Genomic DNA, 26630 nt, shown 5'->3' on the forward strand with positions numbered 1-26630 from the left:
CATAGCAACACTGGATCCGGCCTTGTCTGTGACCTATACCGTAGCTCACAGCAACGCTGGATCTCTGACCCACTGAGCAAGGCCAGGGATCAAACCCGCATCCTCATGGATGCTAGTCAGGTTCGTTAACCGCGGAGCTACTATGGGAACTCCTGTAAAACATTTTAATTCTATGTGTCATAAATGGCAAAGTACTTCTTTTTGTTTCATTTAAAAAAATTATATTGAAGTATAGTTGAGTTACAATGTTATGTTTCATGTGTACAGCAAAGTGATTCAGTTATACATAAATCCATTCTCTTTCAGATTCTTTCCTATATAGGTTGTTACAGAATACTGAGTAGAGTTTCCTGTGCTATATAGTAGGTCCTTGTTGCTTATCTGTTTTATATGTAGTAGTGTGTATATGTTAATCCCAAACTCTTAATTTATCCCTTCCCCTAGTGTTTCCCTTTTGGTAATGATAAATTTGTTTTTGAAATCTGTGAGTCTGTTTCTGTTTAGTAAATAAGTTCATTTGTATCATTTAAAAGAAAATTAGATTCCACATGTAAGTGATACCATTTGATATTTGTCTTTGTCTGACTAAGTCCACCCATGTTGCTGCAAATGGCATCATTTCATTCTTTTTTTATAACTGAGTACCATTCCATTGTATATATGTACCACATCTTTATCCCTTACTCTGTCGATGGACATTTAGGTTACTTCCATTTCTTGGCTATTATAAATAGTGCTGCAGTGAGCATTGGGATGCATTATCTGTTCAAATTATGTTTTTCTCCAGCATTGTATTTTTAAAATACAGTTGCTTTAAAAGAGATTAAAGAATGAAAAAAAGAAATCTTTTTAATTTTCTTATATATTCATCGTTTCTGACGCTATTCTTTGTGTCAACACAGATTTCCAGCTGGTATGTTCTTCTGCCTGAAAAACTTCCTTTAACATTTCTTGTAATGCAGGTCTACTGGTGATGAATTGTCAGCTTTGATGAATGTCTGAAAAAGGGTTCATTTCACCTTTTTTTTCCCCCTTCATCTTCATTTGTGAAAGATATTTTCACTGGGTATAGAATCTTAGGCTGAGAATTTTTTTTCTTGTAGTACTTTAAAAATGTTGCTGAATTACCTTCTGACTTATGTAGAGATATGCTGTCATGTATACCTTGTTCCTTTGTATGTAACATGTCTTTTTCTCTAGCTCCTTTGGTCCTAACCCTCTTGAAGCTGCTTTTAAGTTTTTTTGGGTCCCTAGTTTTCAACCATTAGTCCATATTTGCCTCTGAATGATTTTCTGTTGTGTTTATTCTGCTTAGAATTTGTTGAGTTTCTCAGATCTATAGTTTTATAGTTATACTTTCCCTTTTTTCTCCTCTTCATATTTATTTTCCTGCATGCTCTTTAACATATAGAACACGTTTATAGTAACTGTTTCAACTGCTTTATATGCTAGTTCCTTCATCTCTGTAGTTTCTTTTTTTTCCCCTCTTTTTTTTTTTTTCCTTTTTAGGGCCATACCTGTGGGGCCCCCCAGGCTAGGGGTTGAATTGGAACTGCAGTCGCTGGTTTGTGCCACAGCCACAGCAATGCCAGATTTGAGCCATGTCCAAGACCTATGTCACAGCTCATGGCAATGCCAGATCCTTAACCAGCCAAGTGAGGCCAGGGATTGAACCTGCATCTTCATGAAAACTAGTCAGATTCCTTTCTGCTGAGCCATGATGGGAATTCCCCTTCATCTTTATAGTTTCTGTTTCTAATGTCTGATGCTTTTCTCCAGTAATGCAAGAAAAGAATATTTTCCTGATTTCTTTGCATGCATGGTATTTTTTTTATTAGATTCAGATCATTATTGATTTTTATTTCGTTTTTGTGTTTTATTTTTGTCTCTCCTTTAAACCGTCAGGTTTTTTAAATTAAAAAAAATTTTTTTTGTGTTCAATTTAACTACTTGGAATCAGTCAAATCCTTTGGAAAATGGCCTTTAAGCTTTGTTAGGGTCGTCCCAGTCTATGGCTTATTTTGCCCCATGAATAAGTTAATGTTTTCTTGAATGCTCTGTCCAGTGCTCCATATTACAAGTCTGTCTTCTCTGAATGGTGGGAATATGAATACTTCTCAAACTTTAAAGATTGTTCTGCTTACTTTTTTTGTGGCTTATTTTTCTGTCCTGGGATAGTGAATTTTCTCACATGATGAGATTTCTATTCAGCCAAACATATAAGGGGACCCACTTATAGCTGATTTTAGGTCTCTGAGCTCACTTTCTATTAGCTTCTTCTTTTTTGGCACTTTGACCCATAAGTTTTTTTTTTTTTTTTTTTTTGTTGGCTGATCCCATGACATGCAGAATCCTGGATTGGGGATCAAACCTGTGCCACGGCAGTGACCTGAGCCACATCTGACCCTCAAATTCTAAATGCCTGGCCTCTCTGAACTCAGATACCTTGCCTGGCTCCTCAATTTTGTGAGACCAGCAGGCTCTGTTTGGTTCCCTCCACCCAAGCACATTGACCTGAAAACTGCCTTTGGGAAGTAAGTTGGGCCAGTTGTATATCTTACCTTATTTGTTTATTCTCCCATGTATTTGTCTCGTTTTCTAGCTGTTCCTGGTAGTAGGCTAAATGTGGTCCCTTTTACTTCATTGTAGTCAGAAGGTGGAGACTGATAGCAATTTATATCCTTTTTCTTTTTTGTCCTGCTGGGAATCATTTCAGTGCATGTCATTTTACTCCTAAATACTTCAGAATACATTTCCCCAAATTCAGATTTTCTTCTGCTGTATAACCACAATGTTGCTGTATTGAGGAAATTTATTTTATTTTATTTTATTTATTAATTTTTTGTCTTTTTGCCTTTTCTAGGGCCACTTCCTGTGGCATATGGAGGTTCCCGGGCTAAGGGTCTAATTGGAGCTGTAGCCGCTCGCCTGCGCCAGAGCCACAGCAACTCAGGATCTGAGCCGTGTCTGCGACCTGTACCACAGCTCACAGCAATGCCAGATCCTTAACCCACTAAGCAAGGCCAGGGATCGAAACTGCAACCTCATGGTTCCTAGTCAGATTCATTAACCGCTGCGTCACGACGGGAACTCCTGTATTGAGGAAAATTAACAAGGATTCTTACTGTCACCTAAGCCTGATTCTAGTTTGTCCAAGATTGTTTCCAAATGTTTTTTGTTTCCTTCTCAATTGGGTTTTTTTCTTCTTTTGCTTTTTTGTTTTTTTTCATTGTTTTTGCTCTATTATGTTTCAGCAGTGTCGTGTTCATGGTTGTGTGGCTTTTCTCTGTCCTATTGTTTTTTTCTGTGATATGATGTAGGTAACTTCTTTTTTGTCTCTGAGACCAGTGTATTTTATTTTATTTTCCCTTCAATTTGTAGTTTGAGGGTCTGATTATCTTGTTTTTCACCTACTTTTTTGCAGTTTTGGGATCATGATCATATACAACCTTTTTGAGAATTCCAGGACACTGTTCTCTTGCGATATTTTTAGAAAGTGAATTGTATGACTTCTGAGGGTTAGGGGCAGCATCAGAAGTCCAGTGTGCTATGCTTTTTCTTATTAGAGTATTCTGTTTATTTCATTGGCTGCTTGTTTAAAAGATTATACCATTAGGTTATATCCCATGTTGTGGTAGTATATTGGCTTTCTTGAAAATGAGAAAAAAAAAAAAAATCCTGTCATTTGTAGGCTTTTTTTTTTTTTCTATTTAAAATTTATTTTTTATTTATTTTTTGTATTTTTTTTTTTTAGGGCCTCACGTGCTGCACATGGAAGTTCCCAGGCTAGGGGTCAAATTGAAGCTATAGCTGCCAGCCTATGCTACAGCCATAGCAACGCCAGATCTGAGCTAAGTCTGTGATCTACACCACAGCCACAGCAATGTGGGATCCTTAACCAACTGAGCAAGGTCAGGGATCAAACCCTCATCCTCTTGGATAGTAGTCTGGTTCATTTCCCCTGAGCCACAGTGGAAACTCCTTGGAGCCTTTTCTAGTTTCAGTAGTGTAAATACTCCACCCATGACTGATTTCAAGCTACCAAAATAATGTCATTGAACACAGAGTTAGGAAGAGAAGAGAACTGGCACTCAAGAGCCTGTATTAGCCAGCTCTAGCACTCACTGGTTACATCCTTTTCTTTTTTGGTGTCATTTCTTAAGGATTTTTTTTATTGTGGGATAGTGGGCTGATTTTTAAAGTTTTTTTTTTTTTTTTTTTTTTTTTTTTTTTAAACCCATGGTTCCCCCTTTGTTTCATTAGATATTGTAGGGAGAAATTACCTAATACAGCTTTATTCAGTAATTTATCAGCAATTTTTTTAATATTATCAAGATTATATCATAAGTACTGATATTTAGGCAAAGTTAACCCATAAACAAAGATCTTATGTAGAAGCTAATATTGAAGTGGACTTATTAACTATATGTCCCTGGGTAGCGTTTTTCACTTTCCCAGTTAAAACCCGTGAATCACGTTTTATCTCAATTATAAAGATTCACAAAATCATTACTCAGGTCCTTTGCAAGTAAAAGTAAACATTATGTTGCTTTATAAAATTCCTTTGTGTGGGGGACAGAGAAAAGATGACTTTGTTTAATAACTCTCCCAGAAGTATTCCATCTGTGCAAATAATTGAACTTTTATCACATGTACTTCTCCAGAACAGCCATGGTTATTGTTTTAAGTTATCAAAAGCGACAATACTTCATCTGTACTGTGACTTAAAAAGTTGGCTTTTTTGGTGCTGAAAAAGGAGTGGAAGTAATAACTTTGCAACAGTGTTTGTGCTGTGACTACTCAGTTCACTTAAGAAATACAATGAAGTAATCCTATTTTGATTTTCAAAATAAAAGAAACTATCCCAAAGTTCTCATAGTACAACTTCCCCATTCTTGGTTTTCTCTTGTGTGGGTTTTTTGCTTTTTTTTTAAATGTCTTTGGTCTTTTCGGGGCCGTACCCGCGGCATATGGAGGTTCCCAGGCTAGGGGTATAATCAGAGCTGTTGCTGCTGGCCTACGCCAGAGCCACAGCAATGCCAGATCTGAGCTGCTTCTGTGACTTAACCACACACAGCTCACTGCAACGCCGGATCCTTAACCCACTGAGTGAGGCCAGGGATTGAACCCGAAATCTCGTAGTTCCTGGTTGGATTCGTTTCCGCTGCGCCACGATGCGAACTCCATTTTTTTTTTTTTAAATTCAAGTTTAAACTTGAAGATATTTTTAAGGCATATGAAAAATGCATTAGTAGAATACATGATTCCATTATTTAGTCTCTGTTTTTAAAAGTCCTTTTATTGGGAGGCTTTATTTTCTCTTGAACCTTGGCTTCGCTGTAATATCTTTGCTGGTTGTAAATAACTTTGGATTCTAGTTTTGAACTCCATTTCCGTCACCTATCTTGAGAAAAGTGCATTCAAGAATATAGTGAAGTGACTCAATAATAGTTGAAGTGGAATGGTCTTTTCATGCCAGCCTTTGTGCTAAGCAGTTTATTTGTATTTAAGATATTCATTGTCGATCTCTCCATGGACATAGAATGTTTTTCCATGCCTTACTCTTGTGAAGAGGGCTGCCTGATCCTATTGGGGCGTTTAAGTTTTGGAAGAGAACATTTTTCTGGATACATGGCCATGAGTGGTAGTGCTGGTCTGACGGTCTTTCCAGGGTTCTTTTTGGGATGCCCTGTATCTTGTGGTCCATAGTGGTTGAACAAATGGAAGTACACACCCACCCTGTGGGAGGTCACCTTCTTTTCCACACTGTCCCCAGGGTTTGTCATTGAAAGACCTCCCAAGGATGGCCATGGGGACAGGGCTGAAGAGGAGCCTTGACCTTGTTGGGATTTGGAATTCTCTAGGAATGAGTGATGGTGTTCCTTGTGCGGTGCTGGATGCCCTTTGGCAATCTGGATTCAGGCAATGTGGATTGAGGCCTCCTTCCCATTTGTCACCTGGGTTGTTGGTTTTGGGTCCTCTTTCCTGGTTTCTGTGTTTGAGCTGTTCAATTTGGAAGCCCAGGGGGACCTGGGTTTTGGGATGCGCATAAAGTGCCTGCAAGGGGTGCGTGGGAGGTGGCAAAACGGAGCTATTAGGGAGAGCAGCGGTGCTAAGCGGTGGGCATAGTCTCTCAAGAGGGCTCATGAACCTCCCTTTGTCTTTCCATGGAAGGCTCTTCTCTTTTTTCTAGGCACCTGGTGAGATGATGTGAGCTAGAGCCAGGCTGGGCATATGCACGCTGCTCTATTGACTGGTCCAAAGATAGATCTCCCTGAGCTCCCTTCTGGCCCCCTGGGGAGAAGGGCTGATTTTGTCGGTGTGGTGGGTATGGTAAAATCTGCGCCTTGGCGAACATCAGTGGGGATCCAAATCAGGCACGTTCCAGAAAAAAGAAAAAAAAAGAAAAAAAAAAAAGATATTCATTGTTGTCTCTTTTATAGATTAAAAAACTCCCTGGGATTTAAAAAAAATATTAATTATCCAACTAATGTAGTAACTGCAGCTCTGATTCAGCCTCTAGCCTGGGAACTTGCATATGCTGCATGTGCGGTCCTAAAGAAAGAAAAAAAAAGAAAAAGGAAAAATCATCCAACTCATGTAGTCATGGCTAGGAAATGTCAGAATTCAAACTCACTTCTGTCTTTATTTCTGGATGTATGGCCTCTGTTTGAATATGCAGGTCTCAAAGACAAGTGAGGTAGAAGGAGGAAAAGGAAGTGGAGGCGAGGGCAGCGATGGTGATATGTATGAATAATTTATTGAGCCTTTACTATATGATAGGCTCTTTGCTAATTGCCACACATGGCTTACATCATTTAATTCTTGTAACAGCATAGAGAGAGAGAGTCTACTTTTCTGTATTTTGAGAATGGGAAACTAAAGCTGAGTTTTGCACTTGGTCAGAGAAATAAGCCAATAAATGAAGGTAATGCGATTCAAACACAAATAGTTTTTTTCTTCTAGTAAAAAGATGCTTACCATAAAATTTATTATCTTAACCATTTCTAGTGTACAGTTCAGTAGTGCTAAATGTATTTAATTTGTACAACCTCCAGAACTTAAATGCAGATGATTTGACTTAAGAGTTTGTGTCCTTAATCATACAGTGACCAGCCCCTAACTGCATAAACAAAATATTTAATGATGGAACACTTTGTGCAAGGCTTTATGCAATACAGCAGGTGAGAAACAGGTTTTTAAGATATTGGTCACCAGGTGGTAAAGAAAAGTAAGACCTGAGAGAGGAGAGACAAATGAGGTGAGACCTGACATGGGTATTAGAATTAGCAGATAAGAACAGAAAAAGAGTTATTGTAATTGTATTTCATATGTTCCAGCTTTCTGCTTGGAGTGAATTTTCATCTGCAGTGTTATAAGAGGGAACCTAGGTGGAGATGAACAAACTGAGTTGAGGAGACGGAATGGGGCCAAGCAGCTAGAGTTTACAGATGGAATATCAGAATGAGGGATGCTACATAGAGACAGCATTTTTGAGATCTGCAGAAGTTTCCTCTGGAGTGTTTGGCAGAGTGTGTACACATGCTGAAACTGCTTGAGGCTAGGGAAAGAAACAGTGCTGTATGTTCACACAGTGCAGGAAATAGTGCCGATTCTTACTGGCCTGACTGGAAAAACTCATGATTTGTAAAACATTGGATAGAATACTTAGATAGGTCTTGCTAATATAGTGGGGAATAATTAGCTCTACACTGAGCATTGCTCCAGATACATATAACAAATCATAAATGCAAGACCCCGAAGAATTAAACCATTTTCAACTACCTTTACTTTGTCCTATAACATAACAAAGCCTAAGAAAATTTGTAAGAATTAAAAAAAAAAATGTCTAGCACCCAACAAGGTGAAATAAGAGTGAATGCCATCCATTCAGTGAAAGATAATGAGACATGCAGTGAAGCGGGAAAACACAGTCTCTAATGAGAAGAATAAACAATCAATTGGAACCAACCCATTACTGACATGGGTATTAGAATTAGCAGATAAGAACAGAAAAAGAGTTATTATAATTGTATTTCATATGTTTAAAAAGTAGAGACATAAAAGCTATAAAACAGATACAGATCTAACTTAGATGAAAATTACAATGTTTTCAGTGGAAAGCACACTGGATGGCATTAACAATAGGTGAGACAGTTCAGAATATTACTGAACTAGAAAACATCAGTAAAATTATCCAAAATGAAACAGAAAAAATAATTTTTGGGGGGGACACATTCTGTGGTATGTGGAGGTTCCTCGGTTAGGGATCCAACCTGTGCTGCAGTTTTGGGTAACTTCCGAAAAAAAAAAATTTTTTTTTTTTTTGTCTTTTTACAGCTGCACTTGTGGCATATGGAGGTTCCCAGGCTAGGGGCTGAATCAGAGCTGTAGCCGCTGGCCTACACCGCAGCCACAGCAACGCCAGGCCCGAGCTGCATCTGTGACCTACACCATAGCTCACGGCTATGCCGGATCCTTAACCTACTGAGCGAGGCCAAGGATCAAACCTGCATCCTCATGGATACTAGTCAGATTCATTTTCTCTGAGCCATGATGGTAACTCCATCGAAAAGATAGTTTTTAACAAATGTGAACAGACCATCAGTGGTTTGTGGGAAAATTTTGAGCAGTCTAATATACTTGGAGTCCTTGGGGGGGGGGGAGTGAAAAAAAAACTTGAAGAATAATAGTTGAAAAGTTATAAACCCATAGATCCAAAGAGTTTACTGAAACTAAAGCTCAGTAAATATGAAAAAAACAAAGCATATCATAATTAAGTTCCTCAAAACCAATATTAAAGAGGAAAATCTTTAAAGCACTAGGGAAGAAAAAGACATGTTACATTCAGAGGAGCAATGGTAAGGATGACAGATTTCCTGTCAGAAGGAATACAGATGAAAAGATAGTGGAGCAAGGTTTTAAAAATATTTAAAGGAAAAAATACAAACCTGTCAGCCTAGAATTCTGTGCCCAGTGAAAATATCTTTCAAAAATGAAGACAAGATAAAGGCTTTGAGACATCTAATAGCTGAAAGAGCTCTTCACGGGCAGAAGAAATGTTAGAGGAAGTTATCCAGGTAGAAGCAAAATGATACCAGATGGAAATAGGGATCCACACAAAGGAATGAAAAACCCTGGAAATGAGAAACAGAGATTTTTTTTCTTGTTATTTAAATCTCTTTACAAGATAATTGTCTATTTAAACCAAAATAATATCAAAATGAATTGTGGATTTTATAAAATATTAGTAAATAAAATATATGATGACAATAATCTAAAGGCCAGGGGAAGAGAAATAAAAGTATAGTAATGTCAGATTCTTATACCTGAAGTGTTATATCACTTGAAGGTAGGCTAAATTAAAGATATATACTTATAAGCCCTAAAGCAACTACTAAAATAGAGTTTTGCTAATAAGCTAGTGAAGAGGTAAAAACAGAATCATGAAAAACAATTAGTCCCCCCAGCAAAAGGAGAAAGGAGCAAAGAATAGATGGGACAATTAAGAAAAAAATGGCAAGAGGATAGACTTACACCTAACCACATTAGCAACTGTTTTTTGTTTGTTTGTTTATTTGGCTACACTGATGGCATTTGGAAGTTCCTGGGCCAGGGCCTAAGCCACAGCAATAACCTGAGCCACGGCAGTGACAACACCGAATCCTTAACTGCTAGGCTACCAAGGAACTCCATTTTAAATGTAAATGATGTAGGAGTCCCCCAGTGGCTCAGTGGGTTAAGGACCCAGCATTGTCACTGCTATGGCTTGGGTTTGATACCTGGCCTGGGAACTTCTGCATGCCATGGATGTGGCCAAAAAGTGTAAATGATTTAAACACTCCAATTAAAAGGCAGAGATTATTGGATAGCATAAAAAAATAAGACCCAACTCTGTGCTGCCTAGAGTGAACTCACATTAAATATATATATGTGACAATAGGATAAAAATAAAAGGATGGAAGAAGAGATACCATGCTAGTGAAAAAATAAAGATGGAGCAGCTTATTAACATCAAAGTAGATTTTAGAACACAGCATATTGCAAAGAATAAAGATCATTTAATAATGATAAAAGTGAATAACAATCATTAACATTTGTGCTTGCTGTAGTGGAACTTCAAAAATCATTTAAGCAGAGAACTGCAAGGAGAAATAGAAAAAAGTCATAATCATAGAGATTTCAGTACTTCTCTCTCAATAATAGAACAGGTAGGTTAAAAAATCATTAAGGATATAGAAGACTTGAATAATATTATCAGTCATTTGGTCTGGTTGACATTTGTAAGACTGATCAATAAGTGCAGAGATTGACATTTCTAGAACACTCATCCACTAACTGCAGTATACAAACATTTGAAAGGGTAGGCCATATTCTTGGTCATAGAGTTAAGTCTCAATGTATTTTAAAAGGATTGGTGTCAGACAAAGTGTGTTCTCTGGGTATAGTAGAATTAATTAAAAGTCAATAACAGAAAGAGAACTAAAAAATTCTCTATGTTTAGAATCTAAGTAACAGACTTCTAAATAGCACATGAATCAGAAGAAATCAAAAGGGAAATTAGAAATATTGAACAGGGAGTTCCTGTTGCGGCACAGTGGTTAACGAGTCCAACTAGGAACCATGAGGTTGCGGGTTCGATCCCAGGCCTTGCTTGGTGGGTTAAGGATCCGATGTTGCCGTGAGCTGTGATGTAGGTCGCAGATGTGGCTTGGATCCTGTGTTGCTGTGGCTCTGGTGTAGGCCGTCAGCTACAGCTCCAATTAGACCCCTAGCCTGGGAACCTCCATATGCCACGAGAGTGGCTCAAGAAAAGGCAAAAAGACAAAAAAAAAAAAAAAAAGGAGAAAGAAATGTTGAACAGAATGAAATGGTAACATGACGTAACAGTCTGTGGGATGCTGCTAAGGCAGTATTAAAGGGACATTTATAGCACCAAGTACCTGGATTAAAAAAGAAGAAAATTCCTAAATCAATGGACTGTACTAAGAAAAGAAGATCAGTTAAACTCAAAGTAAGCAGAGGGAAAGAAATAAAGATCAAAGTGGAAAAAAAAATCAGAAAAATAACAAAGGAAAATCAAAGGTAATAAAAGTTGGTTCTCTGAGAAGTTCAGTAAAATCAATAAATGTCTTTCCTCCAACTTTCCGTGCTCTCACAATGGTGCGCATGAACATCCTGGCTGATGCCCTTAAAAGCATCAGCAATGCTGAAAAGAGAGGCAAACCCTAGGTTCTTATTAGGCTGTACTCCAAAGTGATCGTCAGGTTTTTAACTGAGATGATGAAGCATGGTTACATTGGCGAATTTGAAATTATTGATGATCACAGAGCTGGGAAAATTGTTGTGAACCTCATAGGCAGGCTAAATAAGTGTGGAGTTATCAGCCCCAGGTTTGATGTGCAATTCAAAGATCTAGAAAAATGGCAGAATAACCTGCTCCTGTACTGTCAGTTTGTGTTCATTGTACTGATAACGTCAGCTATATTCTGGACCCTGAAGAAGCAAGACGAAAACACACAGGGGGGAAAATCCTTGGATTCTTTTTCTAGGAATGTATTACATACATGTAAATAAAATGGCTCAGTTGGAAAAAAAATAAATCTCTAGCTTTTCCAACCAGGAACAAATGAGAGAAGATACAGATTGTCACTATCAGGAACGAGGGGAGGTAACATCACTACAGATTCAAAAGATGTAAAAGAAATAATAAGGAAATATTATGAACAACTTTATCTCCATAACTTCAACAACTTAGGTAAAATGGACAAGTTCTTACTGAAGGTCACTCAGGAAGTAGATAACCTGGGAGTTCCCTGGTGGCCTAGCAGTTAAGGATCTGGCATTGTCATTGCTTTGGTACAGGTTTGATACCTAGCCTAGGAACTTCTGTATGTTGCGGGTGCAGCCCCTCTTCCCCCAAAGAAGTAGATTACTGGAATAACTGTTTATATATCAAATTGAAGTTGTCATTAATGATATTTCACAAAACTCCTACCCAAGGTGACTTCACTGGTGAATTCTGTCAGACATTTAAGGAGGAAGTAATACCAATTCTACATAAATTTGTCCAGAATATTAATGAAGAGGTACTATTTTCAAACTCTTTTTTTAGATTGGTTCCTAAACTTCACAAAGACAGTACAAGATGACAGACCAATGTCTCTCATGAACATAGATAACAAATTATAAACAAAATTATAACAAATTGAATCCAGCAGTATTGCAGAGCATAACATGACTAGAATTTATTTCAGTCATGCAAGGTTGGTTTAACATTAGAAGATCAGTCAATTTAATTTGTCATATTAATAAATGAAAGAGAAAGAACCACATAATCATCGTAATAGATACAGAAAGAGTGGGTGACAAAAGTCAGCATCTCTCCCTGATAGTTTTTATCAGCAAAATATTAATAGAAGAGAACCTTCCTCAACTTGGTGAAGGACATCCTAGACAAACCTATGGCTAACATCAAAACTTGTGTTTGTGGTTAAAATCCCCATTATAATAAGCTTTTAAAAATGTATTTGAAAATAAAATACTAGGATTAGGGAAAAACAGTTCTTTCATACATATTTAGAGGTATTAGGGTAATCATGGAATTATATTAGAGCTAGAATGGGCCGTTGATGTGATACTAATTTGAACTGTTTATTTTTTATAGGTCAGTATGGAAATCCTTTAAATAAATACATTAGACATTATGAAGGATTGTCTTATGATGTGGATTCATTACACCAAAAACACCAGCGTGCCAAAAGAGCAGTTTCACATGAGGACCAGTTTTTACGTCTAAATTTCCATGCTCATGGAAGGTGAGTAAATTTATTGCTGATTGTGTCTGAAGTTCCTGTGTATTCAATATATGTTAAAAGAAGAAATTTATACCCTTAATTTTCCTTCTCTAATGGAAAAGTCCCCCTGTGGAAATTCAGCCTGCACTGAAATTTGGTGTATACATTTTCTTTTAAAATAGGTTGCCTTTTTTATGTTGTTAAGGAAACAGTTTTTAAGTTTATAAGTCAGATCCTCTGTTGTTTTACTAGAGCATATGCCTTTAAAGAAGAGTATATGTTTGTGGTTTCCAACTACCTTTTATGTTTTATGGTCTATATTCCTGTTTTCTAATGCCACCAGTGAAAGTAGCTGGTTGTATGCCATTGAGTAAGTCATTTAATTTCTCATTAACTCAGTTTCATCAGCTGTAAAATGACAACTTGTAGATAGATGACCTACTGTACTACTCAGTTCACCGACAGAACTGTTAGGGAATAAAGAACAGGGAGCCAAAGGAGAGGTAAAAATCACGTTTATTCAGTGCTGTTGCCGTCCAGGTACATAGATACCTTATATGCATTTTCTTACTTAATCTTCTCAGCGCCAAAGTAAATGTCTTTTAATATCTGGGGAAACTAAGACTCAAGAGAAGTTAAATAACTTCTTTAAAGTTATGTAGCACAGATTTGACCCAGACTTGGCTGACTCAAAACCCCATATTTTTTTCTTTGTCTTTTATAAGTACTTAAATACAAAATCTTTGAGTATTCTTTGTTACACTCTCTGCTTTGCTGGCTATAATTAATAAACCTGTTCCTTTTATACTTTTTCTACTGGTATAGCCCTGATTTATTATTCACTTCTTAATAGGTTTCCCAGCTTCCACACCATTTATCATTAAAGCTCTCCTGCATATTGCTATGATTCTTCTTTAAATGCTTCCTTTTTCATGTTAGCTTACTGTTCTAAAGTCTTCAAATAATATTTGTTAGCCAGAGTTCTTTTCTTTTTTTTTGTCTTTTGTCTTTTCAGGGCCACACCCTCGGCACATGGAGGTTCCCAGGCTAGGGATCGAATCTGAGCTACAGCTGCTGACCTACACCACAGCCACAGCAACTCGGGATCTGATCCACATCACATCTGACCTACATCACAGCTCACGGCAGTGCTGGATTCTTAACCCACTGAATGAGGCCAGGGATCAAACCCGCAACCTCATGGTTCCTAGTCGGATTTGATTCCACTGCGCCACAACGGGAACTCCCCCCCCCCCCTGCCGATTTCTTAACTTTTGAGATTTTTTGGGAGTTCCCGCTGTGGCTCAGCGGTAACAAACCCATCTGGTATCCATGAGATGGTGGTTTAATCCCTGGCCTTGATCGATGGGTTAAGGATCTGGCGTTGCCATGAGCTGTGGTGTAGGTCACAGACGTGGCTCGGATCTGGCGTTGCTGTGGCTGTGGCACAGGCTGGCACCTGCAGCTGCAATTTGACCCCTTGCTTGGGAACTTCCATATGCTGCAGGGGTGGCCCTAAAAGAAGCAAAAAACAAAGGAACAACAACAAAAACCAACAAAAAAAAACTTTGTGCAAGTCTATTCTAAACTTACTTTAGTCCACTTCCCAACACTGTGTCTGTTTCATTCAGAATGAGCTTCCCATTGCTGAATATACCAGGTCCAGTTTGTTTTGTTCTCTTTATAGTTTATCTTAAATAAATTCTGGTCATCTTTTATTATACAATCCAAGTTCTCCTTCTTTGAAGCTTTACTTACATGTTCATCCGAATTTTTAAATTACTTATCTGTACCCTTGGCATTTGATTTACTGTCTCTTCCTTTTCATATGTATATTATTTATTTTTCTATAACGGTATTTTTTCTTCCCTGTAGGTAGGCATCTGCTACTATTTAGTGGGTCTACTCTTTGCCTTTATAGTACAGATAATCAAGAAAGATTTTAATGGATGAAAATACCAGATCATAAGAAATGCTGTGAGAAAAGTATTTTGCACATGGAAATAAATGCATTATCTAAATTAACTTAATTTCCATATTACAAAGTAATGATCATTGGAGGAAAAAGGACTTTGAAGTCATAAAATCTACTTTGATTTGAAGGAGGAAAAAATTCATTTCAGGGTCTGCTTGTTCTTCTAGATAAAAATTTTAGTGATAGCAATTCATGTAAGTTTTTATGACCTTTAACATCAGAAAAAATTTTAGTTACCCTTTCTTTATTGGTACCATGAAACAACAAGCAATTATTAAGCCTTCCTAAGTTGTTAGTGATTATTTCAAAAGAAATTTAATGCTATATTGTAAATATGGTACAACTTCCAAAAGGAAAAGTTGAGATTCTGGTTGCCTTTGGTTTGGATACCACGTTTGTATTACATCATTAGGTTTTATTAGCTCCATCACATAATTCATATTGAACATATGTGTGGCAAAACCAAATCCCTAGCTCCTTTTTTGGGGGGAGGGGCTGTGCCCATGGTATTTGCAAGTTCCTAGGTCAGGGATTGAACCTGAGCCCCAGCAGTGACAACACTAGATCCTTAACCTGCTAGGCCACCCAAGAGCTCCCCTAGCTCCTTTATTTTTTTTTTTGCATGTGAGTGAGAGAGATCATGGGAACACACGCTGTTAATTAGTTATTCTAATAGGAACTGCAAGGTATGCATAAGTCATTGTGTAAGAGGAAAATGTGATATGGTGCTCTATAGATACAAATGTTACAGATATTTGAAGGAGGGAGAACTTTACTTCTGGCTGAAGCTCTTAGTAAAGGACCTGGACTCAGGAAATCTCATTCTGTTTTATAAGTGGTTGTCTTAGGTACTTTTGACAGAAATCTGTTAATTAATTATATACATATACTACATTTTCTAGAATAGATCTGTATTGAGGAATTTTACTTTCTTGTCTCAGTTATTATACTTGTATATTCACACTGTCTCAGAATTTCTGCCCTGAAATATGGTCAGTGTATCTATCTTCTAACATACCTTTATTAAAAATATGATGATCCAGGGAGTTCCCGTTGTGGCTCAGTGGTTGACCAATCCAACTGGGACCCATGTGGTTGTGGGTTCGATCCTTGGCCTTGCTTGGTGGGTTGAGGATCCGGCATTGCCGTGAGCTGGGTTGCAGACGCAGCTCGGATCCCGAGTTGCTGTGGTTCTGGTGTAGGCTGGCAGCTACAGCTCCGATTAGTCCCCTAGCCTGGGAGCCTCCATGTGCCATGGGAGCAGCCCAAGAAATGGCAAAAAGACAAAAAAAAAAAAAAAAAAAAAAAAAACCTGATAATTTTATTTCTGTCTGTCTTTGAAATTTCATACAAAAATGACCTTGGGAAGTATAATTATAGATTTCCTGCTAAGGCTCTCCTCCTCCACCACATACAAAATATTCGTTTTAGGTACTAGCACACCCTATGTGGGGTGTGGGTAGGTTGTGTGCATGTGTTTCAGTATTAAAGTCATTCTTTGCTCTGTTTGTTTTATGCCTAAGCACATGAACAAACTTCTTTAAACCTGGCTTCCAAATTTCTAAGTAAGAAAAGGTTTATCACATTCTAAGTTTATAAGTGTTAAGTGAAGAAATGTTGAGATTCTTTAAGCGTGACATCTATTCTTGAGAATTTCATGAAAAACCATTGTTTTTTTTTTCTTTCCAGTTTTATTGAGATATAACTGACATACAGCACTGTATAAATTTAAAGTATACAGAATAACATTTTGACTGACATACATCATGAAGTTACATTTTTTTTCTTGTGTGTATACATATTTTTTAACTTATTCCTTCATATTTTGTTTTCCGTATGTACTTTGGTAGTCATCTTATCTTTGCTTTCTGTTATTTTCACCACTTTGCTAACTTTACTGCCTTTCAGAGATTAGCATTTGGGTAGGAAAGTAAAGAAACTTGTGATTTTTAGTAAAGAAATTTTACTAAAAAGTAAAAAAACTTGTGAGTTTTTACTGAAAAGTAAAGAAACTTGTGAAATTTTACTAAAAAGTAAAAAAACTTGTGAGTTTTTACTAAAAAGTAAAGAAACTTGTGAATTTAGTAAAGAAACTTGTGATTTTTATAGGACGTATAATATATGTACTGAAACAGTCATGAACTGGATAGAAAAAGGAATACTGTAGTAATTTGGAGACTGGAGTTCCTTTCTTGACTCGACATGTACTATTCAGACATTTCTTTTGAGCCTTAGTTTCCTCATTAGTAAAACCTTGAAGTTTGGACAAGATGATGTTTAAGGCCTCTTCCTGCTTTAAAATTCTACCAATATATTAGTTACACAAAAGTAACTAAATTAAAAAAATCAAAACACTATCTAGTCATCTCCCAAAGCAACAGAAATAAAAGCAAAAATAAACCAATGGGACCTAATCAAACTGACAAGCTTTTGCACAGCAAAGGAAACCAAAAAGACAACAAAAAGACAACTTACAGAATGCGAGAAGAGTGTCAAATGATGCAACTGACAAAGGCTTAATCTCTAAAATACGCAACCAACTTACACAACTCAACAGCAAAAAAAGCCAACAACTCAATTGAAAAATGGGCAGAAGACTTGAATAGACATTTCTCCAAAGAAGATATACAGATGGCCAGCAAGCACATGAAAAAATGCTCAACGTCACTGATGGTTAGAGAAATGCAAATCAAAACTACTGTGAGGTACTATACCGCACACCAGGCAGAATGGCCATCATTAGTAAGTCCACAAATAACAAATGCTGAAGGGGGTGTGGAGAAAGGGGAACCCTCCTGCACTGTTGGTGGGAATGTAAGCTGATACAACCACTATGGAAAACAGTGTGGAGGTACCTTAGAAAACTATACATGGAATTGCCATATGACCCAACCATCCCACTCTTGGGCATATATCCAGACAAAACTTTCCCTGAAAAAGACACATGCACACACATGTTCATTGCAGCAATATTCGCAATACCCAAGACATGGAAACAACCTAAATGTCCATCAACAGATGAATAGATTAAGAAGATGTGGTATATATACACAATGGAAACCTACTCAGCCATAAAAAAAGAACAAAATAATGTCATTTGCAGCAACATGGGTGGAACTAGAGACTCTCATACTGAGTGAAATAAATCAGAAAGAGAATGACAAATACCAGATGGTATCACTTATATCTGGAATCTAATATACTACACAAATGAACCTTTCCACAGAAAAAAAATCATGAACTTGGAGAACAGACTTGTGGTTGCCAAGGGGGAGGGGGAGGGAGTTGGATGGACTGGGAGTCTGGGGTTAATAGATACAGACTATTGCCTTTGGAATGGATGGGCAGTGAGATCCTGCTGTGTAGCACTGGGAACTATGTCTAATCACATCTGATGAATTTATACACAGCGTGTGTAACCAGCTCAACACGCTGTGCAGTAGAAAATTGACAGAACACTGTAAACCAGCTATAATGAAAAAAAATTATATTAAAAAAACAAAAACCCCTGTCTAGTTAGTGATAAACTATTTTTTCTGCCTCTGGTTTTAATTGTTTAGGTATATAATCAATAAATCAAAAAATGTTTCTGTCTGATATGTGATTTGTATATAGTATGAAGATACCAAAATTTTATCTCGAGTGGTATAAGAGTGGTATTCCATTGTGGCTCAGCAGAAACAGACCTGACTAGTATCCAAGAGGATGCAGGTTCAATCCCTGGCCTTACTCAGAGGTTTAAGGATCTGGCGATCCAGTATTGCTGTGAGCTGTGGCGCAGGTTGCAGACGCAGCTTGGATCCGATATTGCTGTGACTGTGGTGGTGTAGGCTGGCCCCTGTGGCTCCAATTCCAATCCTAGCCTGGGAACTTGAATATGCCACTAGTGTGGCCCTTGCACCACCACCACCCCCCCCCCCCCCACAAAGAGCAGTTCATGTTTTGGAGAACTTATATAAGTTTCTTTTTTTCTGATTTTGGCAAGATAATTACTCCTATTGCCTTAATTTTACATTTCTAAACTATTCAAAATAAATGGTCAGATATTTGATTTGTAGTTTTCTTTGCAGTTTGAGCCTCAAGTTCTCCATACTTCTGAAATATCAGGGTATCAAAATGTGACCCATGGAGTTCCCATTGTGGCTCGGTGGGTTAAGAACCTGACACAGTATCCAGGAGGATGTGGGTTTGATCCCTGACCTTACTCAGTGGGTTAAAGATCTGGCATAGCTCCACGCTGTGGTGTAGGTTGCAGATGCAGCTTGGATCTGGCATTGCTGTGGCTGTGGCATAGGCCCAAGGCTACAGCTCTGATTCGACCCCTAGCCTGGGAATCTGCTTATGCCACAGGTGCGGCCCTAAAAAGGAAAAAACAAAAACAAAAAAACCAAGCATGTGGCCTAGGTACTTGAAAAAGGTATAGGTATTCTCTTTGGGTCCTGAGTGGAGTTGGGTCAGTCTGGAAGTGTCTCAGACTTTATCTTTGACCTACCGTGAGTAGGGTATCAGAAACCCAGGGCACTTGTAATGCCATAGACAAACCAGTACACTTTAAGAAGCAGGGGTGCAAATCTAGGGAACACAAATGGATGCCAGCTCATTAAGAAGAGCAACAGAATAAATTTGAATTGTGTAAAAGTGCTGTTATTATGGATGTGGAAAAACAAAATTTTGAAAAATACTAACCTAGCACTTAAATCTATCCCTACAGAATTTGAGCATGTTTGAATAAAAATTCCTGAGGGAAAGTGGTATTTATTTGTACCTATTTTATGTTAGGTGCAGTGCCCTTTCACATGTACTTTAAGTATATTTCACCACACTCTTGGTATCAGCAATGGAGTTTTTAGGATATGGTGTTCCTTATTATTGCCTGATTGCTCTTTACACAGAAATTAAAAGCCTGACAGATATTTAAAAAAAATTTTAAGGCTACACTGTCTACTTGAATTCCTTACTGAAATAAATACCATGATCTGAGTTGTGTTCCTGTTAATTTTGTGTTTAAGAAGTAAAATAGAGAGCTGAGGATTGCTTGATCTTAGCTTCTTAGATAAGGTTTTAACATGAAATATTATTTTTATTTTACATATTTTTAAGCACTAACGGGTTTGTGTGAAAGAGGGGGAACAAGTTAAAACTTAAACTGAGCTTCCTCTTGTTTTGAAAAAGATGTGGAAATAAGAGTCTAAAAGTGTTTTTCTGATTATTTTTCTTTGGACTCATCATTTCCTCCAAAAATTGATCTAAAACAGACTTGTACCTTATAATGTATTTAATGTCAGAGTTTCTAGAGTTGGTGACCTCTACAGTGAATGTCCAAAATTAGGTATATGCCTAGTAGGAAAGGCTACCCATCATTCCTCAGTTAAAATCCTTGGTTATAAGTTACATATTTCATACTAAAATGTTGCATTTGCAGTTGGGTCTTTTGTGAAATAAGTGCCCTAGCTCATGTTGAGTTTGGATTCATAGCCAACCTTGTTTTTTCTGTTCTTTAAGTGACTAAGCCCCTTGTAAGTTATTGTGCTATTTCTAAAAAGTGTAGCAATCTTTTTATATGACTAAATGTTTACATGTGTATCCTATTTCATTATACCTGAAAATCCTTTATATAATTGCATTGAATGGATATGTTTAGTTTATTGGTTTTGCTTGTTTTATTAAGCTTCAGTGAAATCTTATATAGTAAGTAATGTGATATTTTTAAACTGCTAAATAGGTTTAAAAAAATCTTTGGTAATCATATACACAATTCCTATTTCAAATAGTTTCTGAATACTGAGATTCCTCACTTGTATTATAAACTCTTCTTTTTTTTTTTTTTTTTTTTTTTTTGTCTTTTTAGGGCCGCACCTGTAGCATATGAAGTTTCCCAGGCCAGGGGTCCAATCGAAGCTATTGCTGCTGGCCTACACCCGAGGTACAGCAACGCAGGATCCTAGCCCCCATCTGTGACTTACACCACAGCAATGCTGGATCCTTAACCCACTGATTGAGGCCAGAGACCGAACCCAAGTCCTTATGGATGTTATGTTCATTAACAGCTGAGCCACGATGGACACCCCATAAATTCTTAACTTAAAGCTTTTCTCTACTTCTTTGGATTGACATGTGTTTTTGATACTTGTACATAGGATAAAATTGAGTTTTTAATTTGTGTGCATCTTTGAAAAATTATAATCACTTTGTACTAGTTAGCTTCCAAAATAGTCTGTACTTGGAGAATACTGTTGAAGCAACAAATCAAATGTAAACACAGAGTCTAGGATATCAAGAATCTTAGATGTAGGAGTTCCCGTCGTGGCGCAGTGGTTAACGAATCCGACTAGGAACCATGAGGTTGCGGGTTCGGTCCCTGCCCTTGCTCAGTGGGTTAAGGATCCGGCGTTGCCGTGAGCTGTGGTGTAGGTTGCAGACGCGGCTCGGATCCCGCATTGCTGTGGCTCTGGCGTAGGCCGGTGGCTACAGCTCCGATTCGACCCCTAGCCTGGGAACCTCCATATGCCACGGGAGCGGCCCAAGAAATAGCAACAACAACAATAACAACAACAACAACAACAACAACAACAAAAAAAGACAAAAAAAAAGATGTAGGAGTTCTAGCCCTGGCCTCACTCAGTGGGTTAAGGATCCGGCGTTGCCATGAGCTGTGGTGTAGGTTGCAGACGAGGCTTGGATCCCGTATTGCTGTGGCTGTGGTGTAGGCTGGTGGCTATAGCTCTGATTTGACCCCAGCCTGGGAACCTACATATGCTGTTGGTGTGGCCCTGGAAAAGACAAAAAGACAAAAAAAAAAAAAAAAATCTTAGATGTGATATTTTGCCACAAATAGTTGTTTTATGTAGCAGAGGTCGTTGTCTTTTTTTCCTCCCTCCCTTCTTTCCTTTCTTTCTTCCTTTTCTAGAAACCCTATACCACAAATTTCAGTAAATGGAATTTTGATCTCTGAATTGAATGAAGAAGTGTATTGTGCATTTCCTTTGTTTGTTTATTTGATCTATAAGTGATGTTCCTCTAGTTTTAATATGCCGTAGTTTACTAAGTCCTCGTGTGTGTTTTATTTCCACCCTTTCATTGTTTTATATATTTATTAAACATCCATTATATTTTAAGTATTTTTAGTATTCACCAGGAATAGAGAAGCTGAATAAGAGAGGTTCTTGCTGTTGTGGAGTTTATGGACTCAGGAGAAATAGAGGTATGAGACTAGGAATGACAGCTGTGATAAATGTTAAGAAAGGAGTGTTTAAAAGATGCTGTGGAGAGTTCCTGTCGTGGCTCAGCAGTTAACAAATCTGACTAGCATCCATGAGGGTTCCGGTTCAATCCCTGGCCTTGCTCAGTGGGTTAAGGATTTGGTGTTGCCGTGAGCTGTGGTATAGGTCACAGACAAGGATTGGATCCTGCGTTGCTGTGGCTGTGGTGTAGGCCATCGGTTACAGCTCCGATTTAGCCCCTAGCCTGGAACCTTCATGTGCTGTGGGTGCAGCCCTAAAAAGCAAAAAAAAAAAAAAAAAAAAAAAAATGCTGTGGCTGCAGAGGGGGATGCCCTCTTGTCTGGAGGTCAGAGAAGGCCTCTCTTAGAAAATAGCTTTTAAACAAATCCTGGGAGGATGACTAAAGAAGGAGATGGTTATCAAATAGGGGAGGAAATGTGTTCTAGACAGAAGAAACAGCAAGTACAAAGATATTGATATGAGAAGTGGCGTGTTCATCGAATTGAAGGAATTTCAGTATGGCTGGAGCCTAAGATGTGAGTGGAATGGTTTCAAATGAGGCTGTAGATATAAGCAGGAGCCATATCTTTGAGAGTTTATGTAAGCTGTGGTGATAGTGTTTTACTTATCTGTGAAAGATTTTTAAGATAAATAATTTTATGAGGTTTAAGAAGTTCAGTTCGGTTGCAAATGAAGAGTAGTTTGGAAGGGAGCAAGGTTAAATGCATTGAGACTTGTTAGGAGACTTCCTCATGGAAAGTAATGTCCTGGATTAAGATGGTATGAGAAGTGATGAAGCAGAGTGAAAAGATGTAAGATGTATTTTGAAGGTAGAATTTATTGGGCTTGGTTGATAATATAGTAAAGTACAAAGAGAAGGAGTCAGGGATGACTGTTTTCTAGTTGGAGCAACTGAATGACTACTGGCACTGTTTACTGAGGTAGGGAATACTGGAACAACTATAAATTTGAGGTGAAATCATAAGTTGAGTTTTGGACATGTTGTATGAAGTTTGAGAAGAGGGCCCATTTGCCAAAAGCCAATATTTTTAAGTTGTAGGTGGAGGAGGGGATGTAAAGACTGAAGAGTGGTAAGAAAAGTAGAAAACCTAAGTGCATAATACCTAGAAGCCAGCGGAAAAGCTTTTTGCTTTTGTCGTGCTGAACATTACCAGTATTCCTAGTCCACGTTAGTTATCCTTCTTTGAATTTCTCTAGTTTTGTTTGATCCTGCTGATCTAAAATTACACAGAGTAATTCAGATTTGAATGATTCATAGTCACGTATAAGGGTTAAGAAGTAACTTTTTGTTGTTTGAACTTCTAATGATTCATGATAACTTTCTGGGTGTTTTGTTTACAAGAGCATATTGGTCTAATATCTTTGAGGAACAATCTCTACTAATTCTGTGGTGATTGACTGCAAGGACCCAGTTATCTTTTCAGTATAGCTTGGCTAACTTTTCCCTAAACGTATGAGGTACAGACACATTTTATTTGTCTATAGTAAACTCTTCTGACCATACGTAACTTCCCCAATTTTTAAATGGTTCACTTTCAGCATAATTTACTCACACCTGTGAAACTGAGTGAGCCTTTCACCTTCTTTATCTTAGAGACTTTGTCCAACTTAATATTGGATGACATTTTGGAGTCATGTTCATTCAACTTCACTTTTATGTGTTTAAAGTCCCTAAATAGGAGTTTTTACTTATGCTTTCTGTGATTGTTTAAAAATCTGCTTTAGGACTTCCCTTGTGGTGCAGCGGGTTAAGGATCGAGTGTTGTCACTGCTGCGGTGTGGGTTTGATCCCTGGCCTGGAAACTTCTGCATAAAAAAAATAGTATAGTACAGTATGGTAATAGTATAATAATGACTATAGTACCCACTTACCCAAAAAGAAGGAGACCTGAGTTATTTGAGTGGCCACAACTGGATGGGAGGAGCTTGGGAGTGGGGCTTGGAGGAGGGGTTTGAATCCTCATGCCTCCCTGGAAGAGTAACAGGGGCAAGAAATGTGCATGGGAATGGAATCCTTGAACATAAGGAAAGAGATGGTAAGTTTTATCTTTTAAAAGGAGAGATTTGAAATGATGAGAATTTGATATACATATGATGAGAATGTATAGCAGAAGGGCAGGTCTGTTTCCTTTCCCTTACTCCCCAAAAAGGGAACAGGAAATATTGTAGTTTGCAGGAATATTCTCATGGAGATGTTTTTGAGAATATTTGTTACATAAAGAATAACCTGCTGACTGTCCAGATAAGTCTTCATTAATTCAGCAAAAGTTTTGGAGTATCTTCTGTGTGGTACATTCTAGTTTACCTTATCTCCTGCTTTCCTCCCCCTTTTTATACCACTATAGCCCCAGTGATTTTTCTCCAATACTCAATGCATGTCTTTGCACTTGTAGTTCCTCTGCCTGAAACCCTTCCCCACCTCCACTCCATAACCATATGGCTCTTGCTTCTCCACTTCATTCAAGTCTCTGCTCAGATGTCATCTGTCCAGAGAAACCATTCCCACCACCCTTTGTAAAATAGCTTGCTTCTTTCCTCCTACCACTCTGTTCTTTTATCCTATTTAAAAATTTTTTTATTGTAGTTGATTTACAATGTTCTGTCAATTTCTGCTGTACAGTAAAGTGACCCAGGTGTGTGTGTGTATATATATATACACACACCCATTCTTTTTATTGCATTATCCTCCATCATGCTCCATCACAAGTGATTAGATGTAGCTCACTGTGCTATACAGCAGGATCTCATTGCTTAGCCACTCCAAATGGTATAATTTGCATCTACTAACCCCCAAAACTCCTAGTCCATCCCACTGCTCTACTTTATTTTTCATCATTTATCACTACTTGATCAATTTGCTTCTTTCCTCCCATCTTCCTCCCTTTCTCTCTGCTCACTAACCATATAAAAACTAGAATGTGTTCTGTGAATTGTGTTGTTCATGCCTATATCTGCAAGCTTAGCACTGTGCTTGTCCGAGTGAGTGCTCAGTAAATATTTATGGTGTGAAATAATATTCAGTTCATAGTTCTCATCACTTTCCTTGAATGTACACTGCCAGTTTTACTTCTTTAATCTTTTTTTAAGATTCTCTTCCATTGAGCCATTCTTCTTTTAAATATAACAATATCATTGATTATAGTTCTTTTTTGTTTTTTAAATTAAAAATAATTTTTGGCTGTGCTTGAGGTATGTGGAAGTTCCTGGGCCAGGAATTGAACCTGTGCCACTGCAGCGATCAGAGCTGCTGAGGTGACAATGCCAGATCCTTAACCCACTGCTCCACAGAGGAACTCCCCGCTTGTCCTTAAGTCAGTTTTTTTTTTTTTTTGTTTTTTGTTTTTTTTGTTTTTTAGGGCTGTACCCATGGCATATGGAAGTTCCCAGGTTGGGGTTGAATTGGAGCTGCAGCTGCCAGGCTAACCATAGCCACAGCAATGCCAGATCCAAGCCCCATCTGTGACCTACACCACAGCTCATGGCCACACTGGATCCCCTACCCACTGAGCGAGGCTAGGGATCAAATACATACCCTCATGGATACTAGTTGGATTCGTTTCTGCCGAGCCACCACGGGAACTCCCAAGTAAGTCTTTTATTTTCGTCTTTCACTAGAAAGATATCCTGTATTTTGCCATCTTGAAGCTCGCTTATTGTATCCTAAGCAGGGGACTGTAGCTTAGTGTGGTGGAAAGATCACCACATAGTGGAAAGTTCACTGTTTGAAAACTTTGGTTCAGCTTCAAGTTCTGATTTTATTTATGTGATCTTGGTCAAATCAGCTGCCTCTGATTTGTGAAATTATTAGTATATTTAGGTGAGCTTCATGATTTTATGCCTTTGATTTATATTAAATATTTGAGTAATTGAAGTCTCACTCTGCTCTTAAATCTTCTTATTGTTTTTGTGTTTTGTATAGAGTAGTTTTGTTTGTCAGTTGTTGAGTTACAAAGTTGCGTAAGGTCAGAAAGTATAGAAACTTTTTTCTCTTAGGGTGAATTTCTTTATTCTTTCATTATATACAGTACATGCAGTCATGTGTTCTGTAATCATGCCATCATGGCAGATTCTTCCCCTTGGTTCTTCTTTATACGGGAAAGACACTGATGATCTGCTTCTCACACAGGATATATTTACTTACTTTAGCTCAAGTTTTAGTTTCACTTTTACCTTCCATTGTACTCTTGGGGAATCTTGCTTATGTAGCTTTGCTCTTTTGAGGTAATCTGTCTACCTCAGGGCCATTAGTAAAGCCTGGAACTGTCTTTTTTCAAACTGTTAGAGCCCTAGAATTTCTGTGGAGGATGCCTCAGTTACTTCCCAGTGGGGTGCATGTGGGCTGACTTCCTTTTCCCCTTCTACCAACCTGTTTTATCCTCTTGGTGGGGGTAGTGGCTTCTTTAAGATAATTTTAAAAAGAGTTTTTCTGTTTCAAAAAGTATTCTAGTGGGAGTAAACCAGATATTTGACTCATAGTAATATTTGATATTGATACTGGCAAATTGTCTTATAAAAATAATTTGAATAGAGACTCTCAAGCATCTTTACTTATTTATTTACTTTTTATTAAGAGAAAGGTGAATATTAAAAGGAAAAGAATACCTAGAGGTGTCAAGG

General features: G+C 37.8%; 1 protein-coding gene and 1 pseudogene across 1 annotated transcript in view; both read left to right on the forward strand.

Annotated features, from left to right (window-relative positions):
* Positions 1 to 26630, forward strand: part of ADAM10 (ADAM metallopeptidase domain 10) — a 118465-nt gene that overhangs the window by 18511 nt on the left and 73324 nt on the right. Inside the window, 1 exon segment of the mRNA NM_001130531.1 lies at positions 12668 to 12818. Within this exon segment, the coding sequence (NP_001124003.1) occupies positions 12668 to 12818 (151 nt within the window).
* LOC106508984 (small ribosomal subunit protein uS8 pseudogene) lies at positions 11008 to 11603 on the forward strand (annotated as a pseudogene).

The sequence above is a fragment of the Sus scrofa genome, chromosome 1, assembly GCF_054392235.1.
Source record: "Sus scrofa isolate SSC_HxYL_T2T_F1_AM1 chromosome 1, Sscrofa_HxYL_maternal_Yorkshire_Landrace_v2.0, whole genome shotgun sequence".
Taxonomy (NCBI): Eukaryota; Metazoa; Chordata; class Mammalia; order Artiodactyla; family Suidae; genus Sus; species Sus scrofa.